This window comes from Hipposideros armiger, unplaced genomic scaffold, assembly GCF_001890085.2.
Source record: "Hipposideros armiger isolate ML-2016 unplaced genomic scaffold, ASM189008v1 scaffold_532, whole genome shotgun sequence".
Classification (NCBI taxonomy): domain Eukaryota; kingdom Metazoa; phylum Chordata; class Mammalia; order Chiroptera; family Hipposideridae; genus Hipposideros; species Hipposideros armiger.
In genome coordinates this window covers 750,955-775,587 of record NW_017731882.1, presented here as the reverse complement: position 1 = coordinate 775,587, position 24,633 = coordinate 750,955, and the positions used below count along the sequence as shown (strand labels likewise).

At 43.4% G+C, this 24,633-nt stretch overlaps 1 protein-coding gene across 1 annotated transcript; it reads right to left on the bottom strand.

Moving 5' to 3' along the window:
- Window positions 1-569: 569 nt before the first annotated feature.
- NFIL3 (nuclear factor, interleukin 3 regulated) lies at window positions 570-17,726 on the bottom strand. The gene is made up of 2 exons (XM_019668703.1): window positions 17,544-17,726; window positions 570-2,432 (listed from the first exon to the last, which is right to left on the bottom strand). Exon 2 carries the CDS (start codon window positions 2,254-2,256, stop codon window positions 865-867), a length of 1,392 nt encoding a protein of 463 aa, XP_019524248.1. The 5' UTR covers window positions 2,257-2,432; window positions 17,544-17,726; the 3' UTR covers window positions 570-864.
- Between the last annotated feature and the right edge of the window lie 6,907 nt (window positions 17,727-24,633).

Below are 24,633 nucleotides of genomic sequence, written 5' to 3'. Positions count from 1 at the left end.
TGTGATAATTGATGTGTGCTTTGAAATTTTGGAAACTAAATAAAAACAGAATTTTGCTAGCTTAATTCCCTAGATGGTTATACTCCAGAACTGCTAAGATTTATAATAACATAAAAATAACTTCATCCTTAGTCTTTCTCCACTCTTTTAAAAGAAACTCTAATTAATAAAGTGGGTCAGTGACTCAACTATCCACATCCATGTGTCATACTTAAAAAGAGAGATGACTAAAGGCAGGCTGATGCCAAACAACTTGGATTTTTCTATTAAAAAAAAAATTATAGAGAAACTTAACCCTAAAGAAAAACAGAAAATAGGGAGTAAATTAGTCTCAAATGTAAGAAAATTCATTGTAATTTTTTTACTTTTCTTTGGAAGGTTTTCAAACTTATTATAGCGTAGGCCAAATTACAAGAAAAACAAATTATTTGCTGAACTTACACTTAGGTTTTCCCTTACCCAGGGGAGAAAACTCCCCTAAAAAAGTAAAATGCAAAATAGCTTAATAGCTATTTTTGTACTTAAATTGCTTTTTCTTTATCCTAAAATCAAGCACAATGGGGCAGAAATTCTGTGTTTGTCACCAATCCTTTATTTAAACTGGTAACTTACACGCTTTATAATAGAACAACAAAAATAATGTTCAATATATACAACCTTTGCATGGACTATGACTATACACAAGGCAGAGTGATAACACAATCTAATCTTCATAATAATTTGTGCACAAAAAGACACCTGACAGACATGTGAACATTACAGTGAAATGACATCACAGGTCCAGTGAAAATTCAGCCTAATACAAAACATACTCATCTATTGCAAATGACATCTCTAAATGCCCAGAGCTTGTTCAGTAGTAATTTACCCAGAGTCCGAAGCAGAGATTTGGTGTGTGGCTATAAGTCTCTTAAGTGAGACCACCTCTGCAGATAAGTTTGCTATCCCTTGCTTCAAAAACAAATTCTCTGGGTCAGAAACTTTGTAGCCATTGTCTTTCATTTCTACAACTCCAGTTTTGAAACTATTCTGAGTTTTGCCATTAAGTTCTTTTTGATGCCAGTGTTCTGATCTGAGAGACCAATCTTGGATGTTAGTCACTTGCACTGAAAAAGGAGTGAGAGAAGAATGTACCACCATATTTGAGGCACTATGCTTCTCGAGTTCGAAATGTCTCTTAGATGTCATGTCAACAGGCGAAGAAAGTTTTTGTGTGGCATCAAATTCATTATCGAATGCCTCTACTTTTATCTGCATGGCTTTGGCTTTAATCCGGAGCTTGTGTGGCAAAGCAGAGGAATTCACCTCTGGAACTTTAACCACCGTGGCATGTACACGCTGAAGTTCCACGGGAGAGTGGATTGGGCCCTTGGGAACCTGCTGTTCATCTTCCCCATCGGATGACTTTCCTACTGCACCATCATCGGTTTCGGACGTTCTCGGCGAGTTACTGGAGGAACGGTTGACCTGCAGGAGAGGTGGGGAGTGTGAGTAGCCAGGAAACGCATTCCCCACATAGTTCTGATACACGGAAGCTCGGTAGCTGCCGCGGTCCTCTCTCGGCTCTCTCGCGTAGCTCTCCAGTTCCACTGGCTCCTGCTTGATGATTTGGAACTTCCTGTCGGGACTTCTGCAGCCACTCTGCCCAGGGCCTTCCTGAGAATGTTCTAGCGAGGACACTTCTGAAACATCAGACAGAGAGCTCTGCGGAGAGTGCTTAATGACAGAAATGCAGCTGCTGGTCACCACTGTGGGCTCGTGCTCATCCACAAAGGAGCTCACACTGGATTTGGAAGTCTGGTAGTCTTGAAAGTACACAGCTGTAGAATTACTGAGTTTCTGGATCTCTTGGGCATATGCTGTAGAGCTAATTAAACCAAACTTTAATTTTAGGGAAAGCAGTTCAGCTTTTAAAGTGGCGTTTTCTTCTCCCAGTGCAATTAGTTTGTTCTCTAAAACCAGGTCATTCAGTCGACGCTTCTCCCGCGATCTCTTAGCAGCTTCGTTATTTTTCCGCCTTTTTTCCCAATACATGGCATCTTTCTTCTCATCAGGAATGAATTCTCGTTTTCTGCGGCATGCTGAAGACTTGTTTTTCCCCACACTTCCTTCACTTAAAAGAAGCTCTTCTCCCGTTGTCAAGTCTTCGGAGACTTCAGTTAAAGCAGAATTAAGCACCATCATCTTGTCCACATTGCTCCCAGGGTCAAGAGATGCCTGCTCCTTCTTGATGGTCTGCATTTTTCTCAGCTGCATCAGAAACAGCCTGAGCCTATCTATACGGTGCAGGAGAACAAATTATTTTCCCAGGATTCTCAAACGCTTTAAAAACTGTGGTTTAAAATCCATCAATATTCCTCCTTTTGATCCACTGTCCGGGATAAATCTTTCCAGCTCCTCTTCCTAAATGGAGTAGGGGTCTTCTAGGTAATCTGCAAGGCATGAAAGAAACAGTTATCCATTTGGTAAATATTTATTGCCAATTATGTACTGGAACAATGCTAAGCATTAAGGGTATACAGGCCTGAACAAGACACGATTTTCCATCAGATTTTGCAATCTTGAAAAGGAAATAAGCACCCAAATACTTATATCGTAAAGTTGTAAAGGACAAATCCCCAGTGAGACCTAGCGGCAGAGTAATTAATCTGTGGTCCAAGAGAAGGAGAGAAAAACCAACACCGCCCACCCCAGGGAGAAAACAGAGGAAGGCTGTTACAGGAAAAGCAATAGTGGGGTGGGGCGTGTGGGATGGCACATTACAGGAAGGAAATGACAGCTCACCTCTGGTTGGTAAGTTTTAAATAGTACTTGCATATGGTGGAGCTTCTGAAAAATTTGAGATAACATTTATATCATGGAGACGCAAACAAGCTCACCCCCTAAGAGGAACTTTTCCAAGGAAAATCCTTCACTATCAGTAGACAAAATCTGTAATTATATGGAATTAAATATAAATGGAGCTACATTTTTATTTCCACAAGAACTAAAATAAAAGCCACATAAACCGAGTTGTAGTTGTTTTAATGTGACTCTTATGTGGACACAAACCTGTCCCTCACACCCCTGACTGCCTGGTGGGCTTATTCCACTAGGTGACAGCACACCTGACATAAAGGACGCTTCTCAATAAATCCATCTCTTCTGATGCTTCTGTGCTATGAGGTTAAAAATGTTTTTTTGGGTTTTTTTCCTGGTTCCTTCAAATTGACTTTTCAACCATTCCCTTAAGAGTAAAGCACCTAAAGGGCCTTTTTTGGTCTTGAAAATTCTGTCAAAATAATCTCATTTATATAGTAGCTTTGGACTAAAATAAAACAGTGACTATTCAAAGTTTTGTCTTTGTTTTTAAAGTACGGTGCATTCTTAAAACTTAAAAATTATTTTAAATGGAGAGAATGTAATTTTTAAAGAATTCCTTTTCATTTTACTAATTAGTTTCAAACAAAATATAGAACTCTAAAACAGAACCATCAACTAGCTTCCTCTTACACTGATGAAATATTTATCATCTGAATTTGACTTGCCATGAAATAATAAACCTGTATTAGGTTCCAACAACAATCTTTTTGCGGTGCTTTTTTTGGATCTGTGTTTCTAGACAGGGTTTCTCCGGCTCCTTTTGCAGAAGATAATACTTTCATAAAGGACATGTGATAAGACAACTGTTCATTCAGGACTATCTACATAAGGCGTATCTATCCTGCCACACTGAGAAGATGTCATGTTTTTGTTTAATGTCACTCTTTTTCATGCAGTGTTATAACGACTAATGAAACAAAGTGGGGGTTTTTTTGTTACTGTTTTTAATAGTTGTTTTATTTTTCAGTTATAGTTGACATAAATACTATACTAGTTTCAGGTGTACAACATAGTAATTAGACATTTATATAACTTACAAAGTGAACACCCCAATAAATCTAGTGCCCACCTGACACCATACATAGTTATTACAATATTACTGACTATATTCCCTGTGCTATATTTTATATCCCCATGATTATTTTGTAACTACCAATTTGTATTTCTTAATCTCTTTCCTTTTTCACCTTCTGTTCCAACCTCCCTCCAAGCTGGTAACCATCAAAATGTTTTCTGTAATCTTTGAGTTTCTTTCCATTTTGTTTATTTTGTTCTTCAGGTTCCACATAAGTGAAATCATATGGCTTTTGTCTTTCTCTAACTTACTCCGCTCAGCACAATACCCTCTAGGTTCGCCCATGTTGTTGCACACAGCAAGGTTCTTTTTTAGGGCTGAGTAATATTCCACTGTATATATGTACGACCTCTTCTTTATCCATTCATCGACTGATGGACCCCCAGCTTGCCTCTATGTCTTGGCCATTGTAAATAATGCTGCAATGAACGTATGTATGCACGTGTTCCTTTGAAATAGTGTTTTGGGGACCTTCAGATAAATACCCAGAAGTGGGATTACTGGGTCCTTCTTTCTCTCTTTGTTTTGAAGTCTTATTTTGTCTGCTATAAGAGTGTTGCTACCCCAGCTTTTTTGTTTGTTTCCATTTTCATGAAATATCTTTTCCCATCCCTTTATTTTCATTCTGTGTGTCTTTCAATCTGAAGTGAGTCTCTTGTGAGCAGAATATGTAAGCGTCTTGTTTTCTTACCTTACCTTTTCACTGGAGCATTTAAGCGATTTACGTTTAAAGTAATTGTTGATACATAGTTATTGCCATTTTATTTTATTTATTTATTTTGTCTTAAAGAAGCCCCTCTAACATTCTTTGTAATACTAGTTTGGTGGTGAGCTCCTTTAAGCTTTATCTTGTCTGGGAAGCTCTTTATCTGTCCTTTGATTCAAAATGATAGCTTTGCTGGGTAGGATAACCTTAGTTGTTAGATCCTTACTTTTCATCATTTTGAATATTTCCTGCTAATCCCTTCTGGCCTGCGAAGTTTCTATTGAGAAATCAGCTGACAATCTTATGGGGGCTCCCTGTAAGTAACTACCAAGTTTCCCCGAAAATAAGACGTAGCTGGAGAATAAGCCATAGAATGATTACTCCAGGACATGGAGGGCACAAACCCCTCACATGAAGGTTTTATGACCTGTTTCAGGAAGAAGGGTGCCTTTTCCACAAACTATTTCAGCTTAAAATATTCAGTATGCCAAGGTGCCATATTTTGGCACCTAAAAGCATGCTACAGCTTATTTTCTGGCTAGGTCTTATTTTCAAAGAAACAGGGTAGTATGCCTTTTCTTGCTGCTGTTAGGATTCTGTTTGTCTTTAACCTTTGCCATTTTAATTACAATGTGTCTTGGTGTGAGCCTCTTTGGGTTCATCTTGTTTGGGATTCTCTGTGCTTTCTGAGCTTGTATATCTACTTCCTTCACCAAATTACAGAAGTTTTCTGTCATTATTTCTTCAAATAGGTTTTCAATCCCTTGCTCTCTCTCTTCTCCTTCTGGTACCCCTATGATGCGAATGTCATTATGCTTGATGTTGTCCCAGAGGCCCCTTAAACTCTCCTCAATTTTTTGGATTCTTTTTCCTTTTTTCTTATTCTGATTGGGTGTTTTCTGCTACCTTATCTTCTAAATCGCTAATCCATCCTATGTTTCATCTAATCTACTAGTCATTCTCTGTAATGTATTCTCCATTTCTATTATTCTATTCTTTATTTCTGTTTTGTTTTAGTTTTTTATGTTTTCTATCTCCATTTTTATGAGTCCTATCTCTTTGTTGATGTTCTCCCTGAGATCACTAAGCATCCTTATAACCAGTATTTGGAACTCTGCATCTGGTAGATTGCTTGTCTCCACTTTATTTAGCTCTTTTTCTGGAGCTTTGTTCTGTTCTTTTATTTGGGACATGTTTCTATGTCTCATTTTGGCTGGCTCCCTGCATTTGTTTCTATGTATTAGGTAGGGCTGCTATGTCTCCTGGTCTTAGTACTGAGTGGCCTTATGTAGTAGGTGTCCTATAGGACTCAGTGGCGTAGTCTCTCTGGTCATCAGAGCCAGGTGCTCCAGGTGTGTCCCTTGTGTGGGTTGTGTCCCTCCTCCTGTTGTAGTTGCGCCTTCTGTTTGTACATCAATGGGAGGGACTGACCCTCAGGCTGGTTGGTTTTGAGGACTGGTCGTGACTACAGTGGAAAAGCTGTTGTGCAGGGACTGACCCTATAGAGCAGGATTCACTTTAGCAGGGCTCTGGTGACTGCCCTGTCAACCCTTTGGGTGTGTTTCCCCCAGAGACAGTTAAATGGTGCTCTGGCTTGGTCCCAAGTCGGCTACCAGGTGTGCCCCACCACAGGCCAAGATAAGCTGAAGCTTGTGCCTTGCTCAGGGCCACATGAGCCACAAAGCAATCTGCAGATGGGCATACAGGGAGAGGCGAAGCCGTGATCCAAGTCCGGCAGTTACTAGTGCCAGGCTGAGGCTGCTCAGCAGGAGGTACGGGGCATGTTGAGGTCAGATGCTGCTTATTTGGGGTTTGTGAACCTTTGATAGATTTTAGGAAACTCTACACATGATCTAAAACAGGTCGTTTGTATGGAAAACCTACTGGAAGGCTTGGGTGGGTCCTCAAGTTGGGTTGGGCAGGGTGGTCTCAGGGAATCACCAGGGCAGGGTGAACAGTGTTAGCCGGGTTGATAGAGCCTCAGATATGGCAGCCACCTGAGTCTGCATGCTGGGTGAAGGCAGGGTTCAACAAAGAAATAATGGATTCTGCCAGCATTTCTGTCTGGGAGAAAGCTGTCCCTTTATCTCTCTCCCTGAAGCCAGACAATTCAATTCCTTGTTGTATATCCCTGGAGCTTTTCAAGCTGTTGCCCCAGTGCTGGAACTCAGAGCGGGTGAGTCTGTCAGCAAGCAAATCCATCTGTTGGCCCTTTAAGAGGAGCGCCTGGGACTGCAGCTGCCCTCGTCTCACTCTCCGCTGCTTTTCACAGTCAGAAGTTGTGGAGACTTCTCTCCCCAGCACTGGAACCCTGGGTTGGGGAGCCTGATGTGAGGCTGGGACCCCTTGCTCCTCCAAGGGGACCTCTGCTGCTGAGATGTCCCTCCTGATTTTTAATGGTAACACACAGCTGTGGGACCAGCCTGTTCTGCATCTCTGCCCCTCCTATTAGTCTTGTTGTGGCTTCTTCTGTATGTCCTTAATTGTAGGACTTATGTTCAGCTAGACTTCAGGTGATTCTCAGTGATGGTTGTTCTATAATTTAGTTGTAATTTTGACGTGGTAATGAGAGGAGATAAGCACAGTGTTTACCAATTCTGCCATCTTGACTGTATGTGTCTGAAATTATGTTTAATTTTATTAGCTGTAAAACCTTTACTCCCACCTTCTTTTGTCTTTTCCAGAAGGAATAGAAGGAATGATGTAATAATTTCTAGATCATAAAGAATAAGGTTTAATATCATGTTTTTGTCTGAGTCAACACAGGAACATGAATTGTGGCTTAGCGAAAGTTGTGATTAATACCCACTTTCTGTTTATTTTTGATAATACAATTTAATTGCAAATGAAGGCAAAGAGTCTACTACAGCAGTCAGCGATGGTAAAGAAAGGTAATCTTTACCACTTAGTAAAGCAGCACTACTTCCTATATTTCCACTTAGGTTTCATCTTCTGACACAAACCCCACTTTTCCTCTATCTGGAATGGATGCTTTCCTCTTGTTAAGGATCTGTATTCCCTAATTCAGCTAAGTTCTTCCCCTTAAAGTCCTTGCCAAGGCATAGAGAACACAATCCTACTTCCATTTACCAAAAATATCTCACTTGTCTTAAAGAATTTTAACCCCTTTCTTCTAAGTGTCTAAGTACTGATGTCTACTTTATCATCTCCACAACTTTGTTGGTACATTTAAACCTGCAGAAAACCTCATTTCTTTTTAATCTCCTTCCTATTTACATTTTAATTTTAGTACATGTACTAGAATCTGGGATTCTGCACAAATTAATTGCTTCTATGACTCCATTAGCAAATCACCACATACTACCTTAGGATATTTTCTACATTATTTATCAAATAATCTTGCAGTGTTGAAAAGAGTTTATCAGTAGTATGAGACAAGGTAGAGAGGTGCTGATTCTATCCATTGTGTATCTTCCTACATGTTTGTTTTGTACATCTACTGTACTGCAAAATATAGTAAGTCCTTACTTAATGTCCTCAATAGGTTCTATAACTTTATGATTGGTTTAACTAAACCAATTTTATCACAGCCTAATAGAAACAAAAGTTTCTACAGCATCTCATCAACGTTATTACAAAACGACATTGAATGAAATGTTATTGGAGGACCTGCTGTACTTCAGGGTGTAAATTAATATATATTTGTATCCTAGCAACAAACTGAACATATTAGCTACTCAACATTTATTTGACAGTCACTCATTTGCCTTACATAAGAGTTTTGTAATCAAAAAACGTTTGTGATACTTTTTTTTAATATTATTTTGTAAATTTGAAAAAATGACATTTTACTTATTAACAGAGAGCTTCTCTTATTCCTTAATTGATTTATTCAACACATGTGGAGCATCTGCTGTGTACCCAGCACTGATCCAGCCTAGGGGCACATAAAGACAAGAGGGAAAAATCAAACTCCCATGAGTCAAAGGACTCCTAGTCTTTGGTAGGAGAGAGACTGAAGAATACAGTGGGAAGCAAGGGTATGTAAGGAGTGACAACAACCAGGGGGCCTGGCGCACATACCATATTGTTTCTAATTGAACTGCTTTTTTCTTGGTATGGTGATAAGACAAAAATCATCATAACAGGGCCGGCCGAGTGGCGCAATGGTTAAGAACTCGCTTGGGATGCCAGAGGGCCCCGGTTCGGATCCCACATATGAGGGCCAGTGACACTGCCCTCCGCAGCTGAGATGCTGAACAACAGCTCAACCTGGAGCTGGGCTGCCATGAGTCGCCGGCGACGGCGTGGGCTGCAGTCCCTGTGGCAGTGGATTGCCATGGACTACCGTATGTAGCCAGCAGCCAGCGTGAGCGGCCAGCAGCCGCAGTGAGCGGCCGTCCAGAAGCCGGCGACTGATCTGCCTCGTCTGGGAAGAGCGCAATGATGGTGCCAACTTGGGCCAGTGAAGTAACATCCTCCACAACTAGATTGAAGAACAAAACGACAGCAACTTGTCTGTTCCCCTTCCCCCAACTCCCCAGCACTGTTCCCATCCCCCCAATTCCCCAATAAAAAATCTTAAAAAAAAATCATCATAACAGATGCCATTTATTGAACACTTACTATGCGACAGGCACTGTGAGCCTGTCATTTCATTACCCTCACAATAACCATTTTCAGATGTGAAAAATAGGCTCAGAGAAGTTAAGCAACTTACCCAGTATCACACAGCTAGGTAAGTGACAGAGCTAAGGCTCCAGCCCAACCCTTACTCCAATTCAATTCCGATAACTTGTAGAGGGTTGTTCTGGTGTATATTCCTGCAATGCATCTCATTTACATAGAGCTCCTGTTCTGTATTATTCTCATTTCTGAGTAATATATGCCCATTTGATAAGTTACTCTGAGGATAGTTAAGACACTATTAGCTGCTGTCAGAACTTCTTTAAGACAACAAAGTACCACCTGGAACTTTTCTCCTGCTTCCTTAAGGTTGTTTTATATCCTGAGAGTATTTAATAAATTGAGAAAACATTCTAAATTTTCACATCTCTGATGAAATTTTAATTTCATGGCAATCTTATTTACACTAAGATAAATACAGGAAAAGAAAAATCACAGCTATGGACATTGTCACCTGTGATTTAAAAAAAAACAAAAATAACAAAACCAAAAATGTATCCATTTTCAACATAGAGGTGGGGTGGAGAGCTAAAACACAGCAAGACTGAGTGACATTCCCAAGATCACACAGCATCTGAGCACAGAGTTGGGCCCTAGAATCTATGTGTGTCTCTCAGCAATGAACTTAAATTAGAGCGAACACAAAGGCAGTTTACAATGTCTCCTCTAAAAACATCAGTATTTATGTTCAACTAATGACTTTATTTCAAATTCCAAAGTTTCCCCTTATGATTAATTTAACAATCACTTCACCTCTGCCTCATGTATTCAGGTCACCACTAACACTGTGCTGTATCAGTCACCACTTAAGTTTCCTTTTTGGTGAGTAATTGACACCAAATGCCAATTCTATGATGTTGGTGTATGCAGCACGGTCAGCTTCATTACACTCATTAGATAATATGGCTGCTTCTTAAAAACAGAGAAATTTAAGAGCAGGAGTCATTACATTCCAATGGACATATTTTCCCATACCCAATTTGGGTGTGCTGTCATTAGTTAATGCTTTTTCATTGTACATCGCAATATTTCTATAGGCAGCAGTTACTTTTCATAAACCTGCAGTTTTAAAGTCAATATTTAAATCAGATGAAGTCAATATGACTTAAATATTGTTTTTAATTAAGATTAAAATTTGGTTTAGAAAATTCTGTAAAAGAATAAAACAACATAAATTCTAGACCAAATTTCTCCTCCAGGAATGACCTCATTACTTATGTTTACAATGAATCATAGACCTGTATCTTCCCTGACCTGCAACACTTGTCAGAGAAATAATGGTTGACAATTCAAACTCTTTACAAGACAAGAAAAGAAGAAACATTTTGTTTCAAGTGTTTAAAATCTTACTAAATAGTTTAGACCTTAATATCTACTATGGGAAAATTTTGTTATCTCTTTAAAGAAGTCTTATTGTAAATAGCTTCTTTTATACATTTTGATTTTAAAATTCTGTCAATAAAAGATGAAATACTATTTCATGTACCCAATGATATGGAAACATTTTTATAGAACAATCTCATTTTCTTCTGCTCTCCTGAATATGCTGTTTATTCCCTCAGAGGTATAGTATAGATACTATTAAAAATAAAATGCTTTTATGTGAAACTGTAAGCCACCTCCACTAAGTAGGCAGTTGCTTGTTTTTGAGATAAGTGCTATTTTAGTGAAAAAAAAAAAAAGTTAATCAATTCACAGCTCTTTAAACTATTGATGCTAGCAAAATGTTAACCTACATTTTCTTCCTAAGGGTAAAATCCACGATACAATTGTTTCAATAAAATGCTTTACTTTTTTTATGGATAAAAATAAAAGCCAGTATTTAAAAGCAGAGATAAAACAGAAAAAGAATACACATGTGCAATGAAGGCTGGAATGGGATGAAAAGCTCAGGAAATACTGAAGTTGCAAGAAATAATTTTCTAACCAGTCTGAAAAAAATAAAAGGCTTTTTAAATTAAAAAAACAAAACCAAAAAAACAAAAAAAAACTATGTTAAACCTCTCCAAGTGTCAATGAAGTGTCTCCCATTAAAAATATAATTGTCTCTAGTAACACAGACTTTAAAGCCAGAGAGAAATGTGTACTTGATTGAGAGATGAACACAGACATAAACAGATGCTCTCACACTTTGCCAAAGTCTATCCTATCACAGCAACTTTTGACCTACTTTTTCTATTTGGGTGCATCCTAAATGAATGGGTCAAAACCTGATTGAGTTTATGATGAAAATATTTTATGTTTCTTGCTCCTCACCCTCCACAAAGGGCTACTTGAAAATCAGATTTAAACTTAATAAGTGACAACATTGTGTTTTATTATAGCAGTGATATAATTTGAGGAATTGAAATAAAATAGTATAGCTCGACATTCTTTTAGAAAAGAGATCAGTGTTTGTCACCTAGTGCACGATGAAAATACTCTGAAGACGGCACAGATGCTAACATAACTGCAGGGTTTGAGAATTCAAGACAGAACACCACCCTCACCAAAGAGGGAGAGGAATTTGAGAGAGGAGGGGAATGGAATAGTAGTGCATTTTTTAAAATCTGCAGTCTTTTTCAAAACGGGGCTGGGGATCATTAGTTTTCTTGAAACTTTCAGAAAGATAATTTATCAGTCTAGCAACTCTAAGCTTAACTCTTAAGGGACACTAACGATTACAAAGTAACTCAGTTATAGGAAATTTTGCCATGGGTAAGAGATACCAGAGTCAGCCAACAGGAGTAACGATGGCAAAAAATGGTGTGGGTACAGGGGGTGGGTGGGGGGAGGGTATGATGGGGAAAGTTCTGGAATGTTTGTAATTATGCCAAAGGATCATTCCAATTCTCCTCAGTTTAACTTTTTGATGGATTCTTAATTTCACTTTCTTTCCCAGTGAGCAGATGATTACAAATACCGTTTACTTTACTATATGCCTTAGAAACAGGATAGGTTTGGTTTTTTTAATGTTTATTTTTAGTGTTTATTGGAAGGCTACTTAATTGTAGTTTAAGATCCCTGGAAAGTTAATTAATAAAAGACACCATGTTCTGATAACTAAAAGGCTTATAAACATCATTCTGATGCCAATGAAACCGCACAAATTGTTAGGAAAGGCATTTATTAAATCCCTACTAAACTTTCTTATAAAAACAAGCTTATGCTCTCTAATTAAAACCTTATGAGAAACAGATTTTTTTTTTAACTACAGGAAAGTTATTTGCAAAGAAATTTGAGAGATAATTGGGAGTGGTGGTAATACAAATTCATTTTGAAACTGAAAAACTCTTAAGTAATGTCTGTGATCAAAGGTCAATGTCTTTCAACATTCTCATATGAGTCTGATTTGGATAAAATTCAACTCGAGTATAATTTAGAAAAACAACAGGATATCAAACAATGTGTTAACCCTGTGAAATACAGGCCTACCTTACAAAAACAAGAGATGAATATTAAGGGAAACTTCAATTACATTGTTTCTGTCATATTTTGAATTGAATCCCAAGTGTGTTCTCATTCCTCAATACAAATTAAAAATAAACAACTTTTAACAGCATCGATGCCATCTGGATTACAATGGAAATAATGAAGTATGTGTGATTTTAGCTCGGGTAAAAATAAAGGCTACGCAATATGACTGCACCTTTTCCACTCCATGCCGCAATCACAGTCACGTCTCAGAACTGACTCTATGGACCCTGGCAAGGTCAACTAGAAATATCCACTCAGCTGGTGAGTCAGGCACATTGCTCAACCCGGGAAAGGGCTTGAACAAAGGGTTTTAACTTGCAGGTTGTTGCATCACAGTCATGTTATAAATGCAAATTGCAAAGATAAGCCTTTAACACAGAAAAGGAAATTGCTTCAAAAATTACAGTGAGCTGGCACTCACACTCAGGAAAGGAAGAGAGACAGAAGGGGGGTGATACCAGCATGGCTCCCCATCCCCCCATCCCCCCATCCCATGTTCAGGCTGCTAGTCAATTTCTCTGTGCCTCCACCATCTGATCTATAAAATGGGGATGATAACAGAACACTCAACACAGTTCCTGACATGTTTGGAGTGTTTAGCCAATATTAGCTCTTAATCTCATTTCTGAGAAATGAGCAGTCCAAGGCAATATTGAAGATGATTAGTTCTAAGCCTTTTTAGTCTCTCATGATTCTTAGTGAAGCACTGCCCTATGTCACATAGATAGGGTAAACCAAAGGAAACTTTCTTCTGTATTAGCCAAAGGGATAAGCATCAGCAATTTCAACCTAATGGGCTACACACACTCCCTCTCAAATCTCAAACCACTGAATTTTAGAATCAGATGTTATCCAGGCCAAGGAAAATTGTCACAGAGAGGTCAGCTGGAAAAAGCACATCTGTTTGGCACTTTTTACATTATTCCCGCCACCATCAACGCATCTCTCTGTTCCTCCAAACAGTTCCCCAAAACATTAACCCAATGACTTGGTAAGTTTGAGATTCTGTAATCTGTCAAGAATTCCCTTCAAACTTAATTACCATTGAACATTATAATGACAAAGGGTTTTGAGAAAAGTTAATCATTAGTACAACCAAAAAGTGTCTCAAAAAGGATATTTAATTATAGGCTTAATACAAACTTCAACCCTTACTATTACTGCACAGAGATTTGGGCTGAGTAAAATGAAGGTGAATACCTTTTTTTTTTTTAAGGTTTTTATTGGAGAATTGGGGGAGGGGAACAGCGTTGGGGAATCAGGAAGGGGAACAGACAAACTGCTGTCCTTCTGTTCTTCAGTCTAGTTGTGGAGGATGCCGCTTCACTGGGCCATGTTGGTATTATCATTGCACTCTTCCCAGCTGAGGCGCAGTCGCTCACCGGCCATTGGTCAGGAAGGCTCACACCCGCTGCCAGCCAGCCCCACTGCAGTCTAAGCAGTAGCCGGTGACTCACAGCAGCCCAGCTCCAGGTCGAGCTGTTGTCCACCATCTTAGCTGTAGAGGGCACAGCGTCAATGGCCCTCATGTGGGATCAGAACCGGGCCCTGCTGCTCAGAGCTGGTGTCCCAAGCCAACTCCTAACTAACGCGCCACTAGGCCGGCCCACCAAGGTGAATATCTTTGTTTAAAAAACAAACAAAAAATCTGGTTCCTGGTCAATTATACAGGAAGCATGTACTGAGCTCCTCTCAACTGCCCGGCTCCACAGGTTTTATTTCCTCACCTTACCCTGGAGGTCCATGGAAATCAGGGTAGTACCCAAGATCGCAGGCTGGGCCCTGGGACCTAGCTCTTCCGGACCAAGAGCCTATGCTCTTAGCACTTGACCAAAGGAGTTCTCTAAATACTGGCAGTGCCTGAAACTCAAGAGACAAACTCTAAGAGACCGGGTGCAGGATATGACCCCATAAAAGCCAACTTTTCATCAAAGCAGACTGCACAGATGCACTTTCAGAGAACATCCGTGATGTCGCCAACCTCACTGCAAATGATTGCCGGAGCACAATCTCAGACGTGTCTGTGCCAGGATGAAAGAACTGTACTCTTACTATAGGACCGCAGTGTCTGCGTGGGCGTTTTGATTTTTGTTTTATTTTGAATTCGGAGGATTCGAGCTCTCTTTACTCTAGCCTTTGACCACATAAAAGGTTAAATAAAAAATACGTCGGCTTAACTAGCCACACTAAAGGTAGGGCCCTCCTTTCCACCACTATCAAAGCTGGAGCGCCCCCACCCCCCATTTCTGTGGCCTGCTGGCATTTGGAGATTTTCTCAGGTCTTTTTCATTTCACAAATCCAGAAGCGCTTTACTCAGAAGTACAATGAAGCCTCCTGGAACAAAGGTGTATGAGATGCTCCCAGGCTCCCGGTGCAGAGGGCGAGGAGGCAGGCCGCTGGAGCTGCCCTTTCCGCGCGAGGTCGCCCTGGGTCCCTCCCTTCTCTCCTGCTCCCCTCCCCGCCTCCCCTGCTCCCCTCCCCTACCAAAACCTAGCAAACCCCTAGCGCACCAGACCGCGCCTCCCCGGGACCCGCCCCCTGCCCCCCGCTGAGTGGGCGGCGCAGCGGGGCCTCGGCACAGTTAGGACCCCCGAGCCAGAACAAAGGATTGTGGGGAGGGGGCGAAGAGTAGTGCAGGCCGCCGTGCAGCCCTAGTCCAAGCGCCGCCCAGGGCGCTTCCGGGTGCGGACCCGAGGTCCCCGTGCACCACCCCCACACACCCCAGATCCTGGGGGCCCGCAGGAGGGAGGCGCGCGGGGAACCACCAACGCACCACTGAAGGTCGCCATCGCAAGGTGGCGGTACCCGGCCCTTTGCAGGCCCGGGGCTCTCAGCCAGAGCTCCAAAGTAGGTCGGGGTCTGACACCGGGAGCCTGGAGCAGTATTAGCTTCTTGGAAAGCGACTGCAATTACTTGGGGTAATATAATTTGTTCCAGTGGTGAATCTATAATATGCCCCCTCAACCCCACAACCCTGCACTTTATTTAAATGTTACCTTAGGGGGGAAAAAATCTGACATATACACACTATAGATATATTTATACATATGAATATATGAACACATACTTACACTACGTAAGAGTCCAGGTAGAAATTCAAAACCTGGATACATTATATATTCATCTATATTCACATGAATAAAACTAGGTTACCCAGATAAAAATACAATCTACTAACCTATTTTGTTTCCCATAAATCATATTTGGTCTGGAGAAAAAGAAATTACGATATGAAATAAATACTTGTGACCTCATTCGCTGTTATTTACAAAAGCCAAGACCAGAGGCTGACACTTGACCATCCCCTGCTTTCTCTGAGAACAGCACTTTCCTAAGGTGTCCTTTTAAAAAGATAAACGGGAGTCAGCATCCAGCAAATCACCGGGCTCTGCGAAATGCCTTCCTAAAAATACAATCTTATCAAAGGTCTCCGAAGGCGTGGAGTTAAAACTACAGCAAATGGCCTTGAACTTGTATTTGCACACAGCCCTAGAGAAAACACCAAAAATAGCACTGCGAGGCCACAATTGTTAAAATGTGATAGGGCTAAATTTAGAAGAACGCACATTTCATTTAGGGCAAAAGACACACATTCGGCAGCATGAGCACACTCAATGCTTACCCGGTTGTCTACAATCCTGTTTAAAATATCCTTTAAAAAAAACTGTCACAGTGACATTTAAAGGCTGAGACTGTCCTACTTTCTTTGTAACAAGATTATAAAATCACGTAATTAGCTCCCTCTTCCTATACTCACTGCCAGCAGTTCGGCAGTTACATAATGTAACATTTCCAGGAAACTATTATGTGATCTGTTTTGTCGTGCCTGAAAAAGCAATGACAATAAGGTGAGGAAAAGGGCTGACTGCATGGAATGCATTAAAATTAGGAAGGTGGGGGAGGTAAACGTCACAACAGTTCCTTCCAGATTTAAAAATAATAGCTCAGAAGACCTAAGGGGCGAACACCGGTAGTATCCGAGATCAGAATTCAACCCGAGGAATTCTTCCTTTCATGTTGTGAAGGAGTGTTTAAAAATGTACTTGGGACGTACTACATAGAAGGTAAATAACGATCTAACACTCAACGCTGCGCTAAAAGTACCAAATCATTGCACACGTACGCGCACATTTCCAGATCAACCCGTAATCCTTGCCAATATTTCACTGTGGGCAGATTATGCAATGTATGCAAGGACAAACCCACAACCTCCCCGAGCGCTGGTATAACACGGTGACGACAAACAGGGTGGAAAACGTCTGTGCACACAGCCCGGACACAAACAAATGCCGCGCAGGCATTCTCCGAATGCCGTCACCGTTCACGCCACCAACCCTTTCTCAAGAAAATCAAGACTATTCCCCATTACTCTGTCCCCTTTCCCCCGCCGCTAGCCCCGCAGAAAGCACGAGAAAGGAAAGAGCGTTGCCCTTCCCTTTCGAAATGGCTCAGCCTCGGCTCAGCCTCCCGGAGCTCCTCTCTACCAAAACGTCAATTTTCCCGAAATCAGGAGACATTATGCAACAGCAGCGGGGGGAGCGCAAACCAGCCCCGTCTACGTGCCAGCGCGAGGGCGCTGCAATCAAAGCAGCCACCTTAAGGTGGCGAGTCCCCTCCTGACAAGGCAGCAAAAGTTTATGTAACGAATGCCCCGCGCACACTCATCGCCGCCCGTCAGCCCCGCGCACAGCTGGGCCCCGCGCACAGCCCGGCCCGCGTCCCGCGTCCTACTGGCCGCGCGCCCCGGGAGCGGGCGGGGAGCCGAGCGCCGGGCCGGCGGTGGGCGGAGCGCTTACCGTGTTCCTGCTCTTGGGCTGGCGAGCCAGGCGGCGGGGAGAAAGAACCGAGGCCGGGAGCGGGGCCCGGCGGCGCTCGGGCTCAGTCTGGGGCCGGACTTCGGGGCTGCGGGCGGCGGCGAGGGCGCGGCGCTGGAGGCGGGCAGCGCGCCGGGTCCGCGGGCGCCGTAGCCGCGCTAGGAGATGTGTGTTAGTAGGTCAGTTCCGAGCGCCGCGTTACGTCGCCGCCCGCCAGCCCCACCGTGATGGGCGGCCGCAGCCCCAATCGCCGCGCCCGCACCCGCCCCCCCTCCTCCGCCAATGGCCGCGGCTGACGGAGGCGGGCTCACTGAGGCCCCTGCCCCGCCCCCGCCTGCTCCCCCTCCTGGCGGCGCCACCAGCAACCCGAGTCCCTTTCGGGCCGCGGCCACCATCACCTCGCGAGCTCTGGGAGGGCCCGTGGCCCGTGTCCCACCCAGGGTTGCGCAACGACTGGCGCTGCAGCCTCGACCGGGACGAGCCTGGGGAGGGGCCCGAGACCCCCACCATCGCTGTTCCGCTCCCCCCGTCGCTGCCTTCGCGCTCCCTGTCGCCGTGGCGCCTCGATGAGCCTAGCGACCCTCGCTCCCTCGCAGAGGAGCTTTTTTGTCTCCCCGAGCGCGCAGCCGGCCCGGCTACCTGTTGCCGACGGAGTACCGGGCCGCTAGCTGCGGCCAACCGGGCGTGGCAGGGACCACCGCCCGCACCTCCCCGCACACTCGCGGGAGTACCCCTTTTCCTTGAGGTGGGCGAGAAGGGAGCCTTGGGGGTAGAGGAGACGCTGGCGCGCTGCTAACACTCGCGGCGACCAGCCGTGGGGAGGGGGCTGGGCGGCCGGTCCAAGCCTCGCGGGGCAGCGTAGGCAGCGATTACGTCCCCGGGGAGAGAAAGCGCGACGCACAAACACCGCCCCTGCACAATTAGGGCGAAGATGATGGCTGCAAAGTCGTTGCGTAAGAGGACTGGGAAAGAGGTCCATCTGCCCGCGGCAGTGCTGAGTGTGGCGGCCGCGAGTGCGGGTCTGCGGGCGTGGTGCGCGGGGTCGTGCTTCGGCTGGCGTTGCTGCTGGGGGGTGGAGATGCCGCGCAGGGTCTCTTCCGGTGATCTTGGAGCTGGTAGCTCGTTAGTGTCATTTCTGCCCCTAATTATATGCGTTTGTTATCTCCCCCAGATTTCCGGGTTCCGTAAGAGACGTAAAGAAGTGGGAGAAAGGCACCTCACGGCGGGTTCTTAAGTCCTCGAGCTAAAGACTGCACAGGCACGTGGCGTTTACAGACGGAACACCGTGCGTTTACAGAAGGATAGATGGAAGGGCAGTGCGGTGTTTGTGAAGGGAGCCATATTCCCGACAGTGACGTACAGACTTGCCCAAATAGGGAATATGGCAGGTGGGAAAGGACCTCTTGCTCTGCTCGGACTCTGGAAGCTGGGATGAATGCCTTCCGTGACTTTCCACTTCTTTTTCCTCTTGACAAAAGTACACTTTTAAAAAAAATTGGAGCAAACACTAAAGAGTAGAGTGAACCGCCAGCAGCCATCAGTGGTGTCCATCCATCATTGATTAAAAAAAAAAAATCTGCTCCGCTAAGTTGGTCTTTTTTCTCCCTGCCCCGTTCTCATATTGCACAGTTATAAAGTACCCAAAGAGTAACGATTCAAAGTGCTGATCACGTTTCGGTTGGGGTTTTGGAAAACCTCACATTGCAAACTATTTTCCAAGGGCAATGCTTCGTTCCGAACACACGCTTGTTCACAGTTCATCCAGCAAAGTTTAGATCCACCAGCAAGGCCCTGATGACAAACTTGACATATGGGTTTCAACATCTCCCCCAAATCCACCTTCCTGGGTGCTCCCAAATTCAAAAAGCACATCTGTGTATAGCTTTTGAGTCAATCCCCACTATTACACATTTATCCCAATGAGATGACTACCTTGATGAACATGAATCCTCATTTTGGTTTATAATATCCACTTTTCTCATTTTTACTAATAAGTTCCCTTTTTTCCCCAAACCCTCACAATGCCCATTAGAGCTTTGAAACCCTCTTAGATGAAAGTAAAACCATAATCATAAGTCAGTTACCTTTTCAAGGTTAGAAATGCAGCCTGTTCCTAGAAATCCAGAGCCGCCCTGCATCCCAGCCCCCAAGATGTTCTTTTCCACATTGTTCTGCACTTTGAATAATTTCATAGAATTCCAAAGTCATTGTAAAATGGGTAGTAAATGGTTTTATACAGGACAACTTGAAATTCAAGAAAGGTAAATAACACGCTTGGAGTTACCCCAGACAGTGATAGTAGAGGAATTCTCTGAATCTGGAAACTGTTCTTTATGCTGAATTTTAAAACTGGAAGCTCCTCTCATGACTTGGGGTGGTCTAGATTGTACCTGTATCATATTGTGCATCATTTTTTATTCTCATTTTCTTGGAAAGCAGATGAAGTGTAAAAGATATCTGTGAATACCAGTTTAGAAAATAACTCTTTAGCTCCTCCTGGTGATTAGGAATCCACTAAACAATACAATGAAGATTCTGTCCCTGTTACTACCCAAGAGGTAATGCGTCCAATACCGTACCCTAAAACATGCACAGGATAGGCAAGCACTTTCAGATCAACTCAAGGAAATGGAGCATAAATTTATGACATTGAAAACCAATGACTTGGGGTGGGAAGGTATCCAGGAAGACATAAGTATGTGCCTGACTGTGGAGCTGGGCTGTGACCAGGTCCTGGGGATGAGGAGGTTCTGGTTGAAGTATGAACTCAAAACTTCTTACTCTCAGTCCGTCTCAGTGCTGGGAGAGGGGGGCTGATGAGGGAGAAGGAGGTGGAGGCTGTGATTAGAGCTACTAGCAGAAGGCAACTCCATTTTGTCTCATCTTACTACTACCAATGTGCTTTCTGATTAAGCAAATATAACAATGAGACCTTGAGAGCAGAATGACTAAGAATGTGGCTTCCCCACCCTGCAACTGCAGAACATTTCCAGCCCGAAGACACCTAGAAAGATATATGGACCCAGGGCTTTTACCCTGGACCTCTCAGGCAGGGCCAGCTGTAAACTCAGATACCTAATGAGAATGCCGTTTTGCTGCACATGCACTGTGGGAGAGACGGAAAATGCCCCCTGGAAATGAGATGCTGCCCCTCAGCTCTCGTGGATAGCTGCAGTGTGGACGCAGAGAGAGGGGCCCAAGGCTCCCGTTTTTCAAAAAAGAGTTGACATTTAAAATTTTTTTTGGTAAAATATCTTGACTTTTCAGTTTGGCAAGCAATTGTTAAAAAAGAAAAGGCCCCCTGGCTTATTGAGCTGGATGCCTGTGTCCTTTGATGGAGTTCTGCCGAGATGCCCCAGGAAGGGGGGCATGGCGGCTATAAGGCAGGCTCCCTGCCTGGAGTCTCAGATAGGCCAGCTCCACCCCATCTAGTCTAGATATCGGCTCCTGGATTTCTCTGTAGAAGACATTCCATAGCTAAAAACATTTTGGCAACTACTGGTGCCTCCAAGCCAGTGTAAGGGCTCCTGTGTCTAGGACCATTGTCTTTGTACCACACTGTGTTTATTTAGGATTTTATGTCCTTTTTTTAAAAAAACTTTATAAACAGAAGGTAAAACAATTTCTAGGAAACCATAGGCTATAATTTTGTTTTCAAGTCGAGGCTTTCAAATGTGTGCTAGTGTGACAGCGATTGTGTGGCTCATCACCCATAGGAGGCCCATCACACCCATCAGTATTTTGGTTTTGACCTAGTGAGTCATTGAATGTTTAGGCAGAAACTTCCTGGAACGGTATTTATTTCTTTCCCTTGTGTACTTTGTTTTGTTTCTGCACTCCATGCCATTTCTAATCCTCAGGCTAGCTCCTCTCTTTCCCCTGTGACTTCTCTTTTCATTCTTCTACTGCTGTTGACCTTTATTCATCTGTAATGTTTTCTCTTGATTTATTTTATTCATTCTTATTTTTCATTTTGGCCTTTCTCCAGTCATCAAATCCTCATTACTCCTTTGGATTCTTTATTCTACCAAACTACCCCCTTTCTCTTCTCTCTTGCCCCTTTCCAATCTCAGCCACAACCCAGACATTTGAGTGTTGAAAATTTCCACTTCGTCTTCCACCCTCAGCCACTGGATTCCCCAGCTTCTGCCACATGGTTCCATCGGCAGGGGTGCCATTAGCATGCTTGGCCTTATTCTTCAAAAACTAGTTTTTGCGGGAAATTGGGTAATATGAGGTGGTCAAATAACACTCCCCATAGAAGCACAGGCTTTAAAGTATGGGAAGCCAGAATGTTTCCTATTAAACGACTCTTGCTTAAGCTAAGAAAGAAATTAGGTCTCTACACTGACTACATGATTTCCCCAGACAAAAGCTGCTGATGTTCTGAATACATTTCAAAGCATTTCCAAAAGACCCAGGAAAAGAACAGAAAGAGGTGATTTTGCAAAAGAAGAGAATATGTTGCAAGTACTCCATTACAGAAACTAATACATGTCCTTAAATTCAGCCACCACTGATGGCATACATTTCAGTTAATGTTTTTGTTCACTCAGATTAAATGGTATATTGTAAGCAAAGGTCCAAAAGGAAACTAATAAAAAAGGCGGATGAGAAAGAGGAGAATACACTGAAAATGGTCAAGACTTTGGAAGCAACTAATTGAGTTCATTGCAAAACCTCGTGATGGAGCAAACATTGTGGCAGCAATTAGCAGGGTTACAGTGTGTGAAATATAAAATTGAGAAATGTGTTCTAACAAAAGTCATTTTACTAAGAATAAGAGATGACACGTCCACATTGCAATGCAGCCCAGTCACTGAGGCAAACCTTATCTAAACATTTCTGCAAGTCATAAACAGGGCAGTCTACTGGAAAGAACCATGGCTGCAATGCAGGAGGCTGGGGTTCTAGTGCATTCCTTACTTTAGACTCATAAGGTAGTCATTTCATCTCTCTGAACCTCATTCTTGCTTCTGAGACCTGATGGAATTGGACCAGACTCTGAAGCATGCCTTCTGATGTCGCAGCAAGGGGGTTCTTCAACAAGAGCCACAGCGCCAGGTGCAGAAAGGGAGACCTGCCACTTTGACTATTTCCAGAGAAGCAGCTCAAAGTTGATGCTGGTTCACGCATAACCTCCACTTTGCCTAATTGTAACATGCACAAAAGGAAATTACACTGTGAAACGTACACTGACGGAGTTAGAGACAAAAGTTGTTTTCTGTAGGTGTGGTTTGTTTCAGCAAGAGATTAAAATGAATGCTATCAGTTTGGTAAATGCACGAGAAGTCCGGAAATTGGGTGCTTGACCACATTTCTGGTCTTCTGAGAAACTTCCAGTGTAATAGACTCTGAGCAACTCAGCAGAAGTGCTGAGGATTTTAGCTCGGCTCCTGCTGTGGGATGATCTTCTTAAGCAGTGCACATGAGTTTGTGGAGGGTTTTGCCATGTTGACATACTGTCAGGATAACAGGAGAGCTAGCTAGCTCTCAGGCGGTCACCCTGATGAATGGGCAGTAGAGTTCAGTGGTGAGGAGCGGATAGTGGCATCTCTGAACTGCAGCCCTGACACTCATGAGCTGTGTGGTCGGGGCAGGTTACTTTCCTTAACTGCTCTCTGCCTTGGTTTCCCCTTCTGGCAATCATTGAAAATAATCGTGTCAATCTCAACAAGTTGTTCTGATGATAAAATGAGCTAAGATCTACTAACTGCTTAAGAAAATGCCCAATATGAGACAGTGATATGTGATGGGCATTATTATTATTAGCCCAATCAAAGATCAACCTGCATTAGGGAAACCAAAGATGTGTGTGTGTGCATGCACAAGTATGTGCATGAGTGTGTGTCCCTATTAATTGACTATGGACAATGAATTCCATTACACTGTCAGTTCCTCATTCAACTCAGTTGAACCAGTGAGTGCTTGAATCTACCAGAGAGCATACCAGAGGTGGATGGAGATAGAGAGCATTAATTCTTTCATTTATTGAGCAGCACTTATTGGGGAATTCCTGGAAAAGTTGTGCCTGTGCCTGTCCTGGAGCATGAGCTCATTCATTCACTCCTTCATTTAATGCACGTTTGCTGACCAGGGGCCAGGAGCTAAGCAAGGCCCTTAGAGGTCTTGGGAGGGTGAGAGGCACCACGCAAGTTGCTATGACAATGTGTAAATGTCGTGCAAAAAGTCAGACCAAGGAGAGGAGACTTATAGCCCACTGAAGGGAGATGGAAACACTTCCTGGAAGCGATAGAATTTAATCAGTTTCAAAAGATGGGTGGGCATTCTGCAGACAGGTCAGAAGATACTGAATGGAAGGACCTGCTTAGCAAACACATGAAGGTTGGAAGTCGGCAACCAAGGGCAGCCTGGGGAACTACAAGGTCAAGAAACAGCTTGACGGGATCCTGGGTGTTTGGAGCCCAGCAGTGGGAGAATGGGCAGGAAGGCTGACCTGGCCTGAAGACGCAGAGTGGCCAAACCAATCAGGCTTGTAGGTTGTTCAGGTAGGCAGGAGCATAGCTGACTCAGGACATCTGTCAACAAAAGTGACACATTGTTTTAAACATATTTTGACACAAAATGTAACACATTACAAATCAGTGTGGGGAAGTAGTTGAAGGCCTGGACTCCAGAGTTCTGGGTCCCTGGGTTCCACAAGTCTCTACCATGTGACAGACGACCCTGCATAAGTCACAAGAAATCCCGGAGCCTCAGTTTTCTCATCTGGAAAATAACACAATAGTGACACTGCAATGAATTATCACAGTGTTGAGAGGATGCAGTGAGTGGATTTGTGGGAAGCACCTGGCACACAGATCGCTGGCACCTGGTTAGGATGGAAGGCGTACCTTTAGACACACGGGCACAGATGGGATGCCAGCCAGGCACTCTCTCTGATGTGCTGATTTCCTACCTGCTGGCCTCACTTCTCCCTGGATAGCCCCGTCCCGTAGGAGCCCCTCCCTGGCTCTCAACTCTGTGGACCTGCCTGCAGTTCTGAAGGAAGCAAACAGATGGAGGAGCCAGCTCAGGGTGACGAGCAGGGTGAACTCGGATAGGGAAGCTA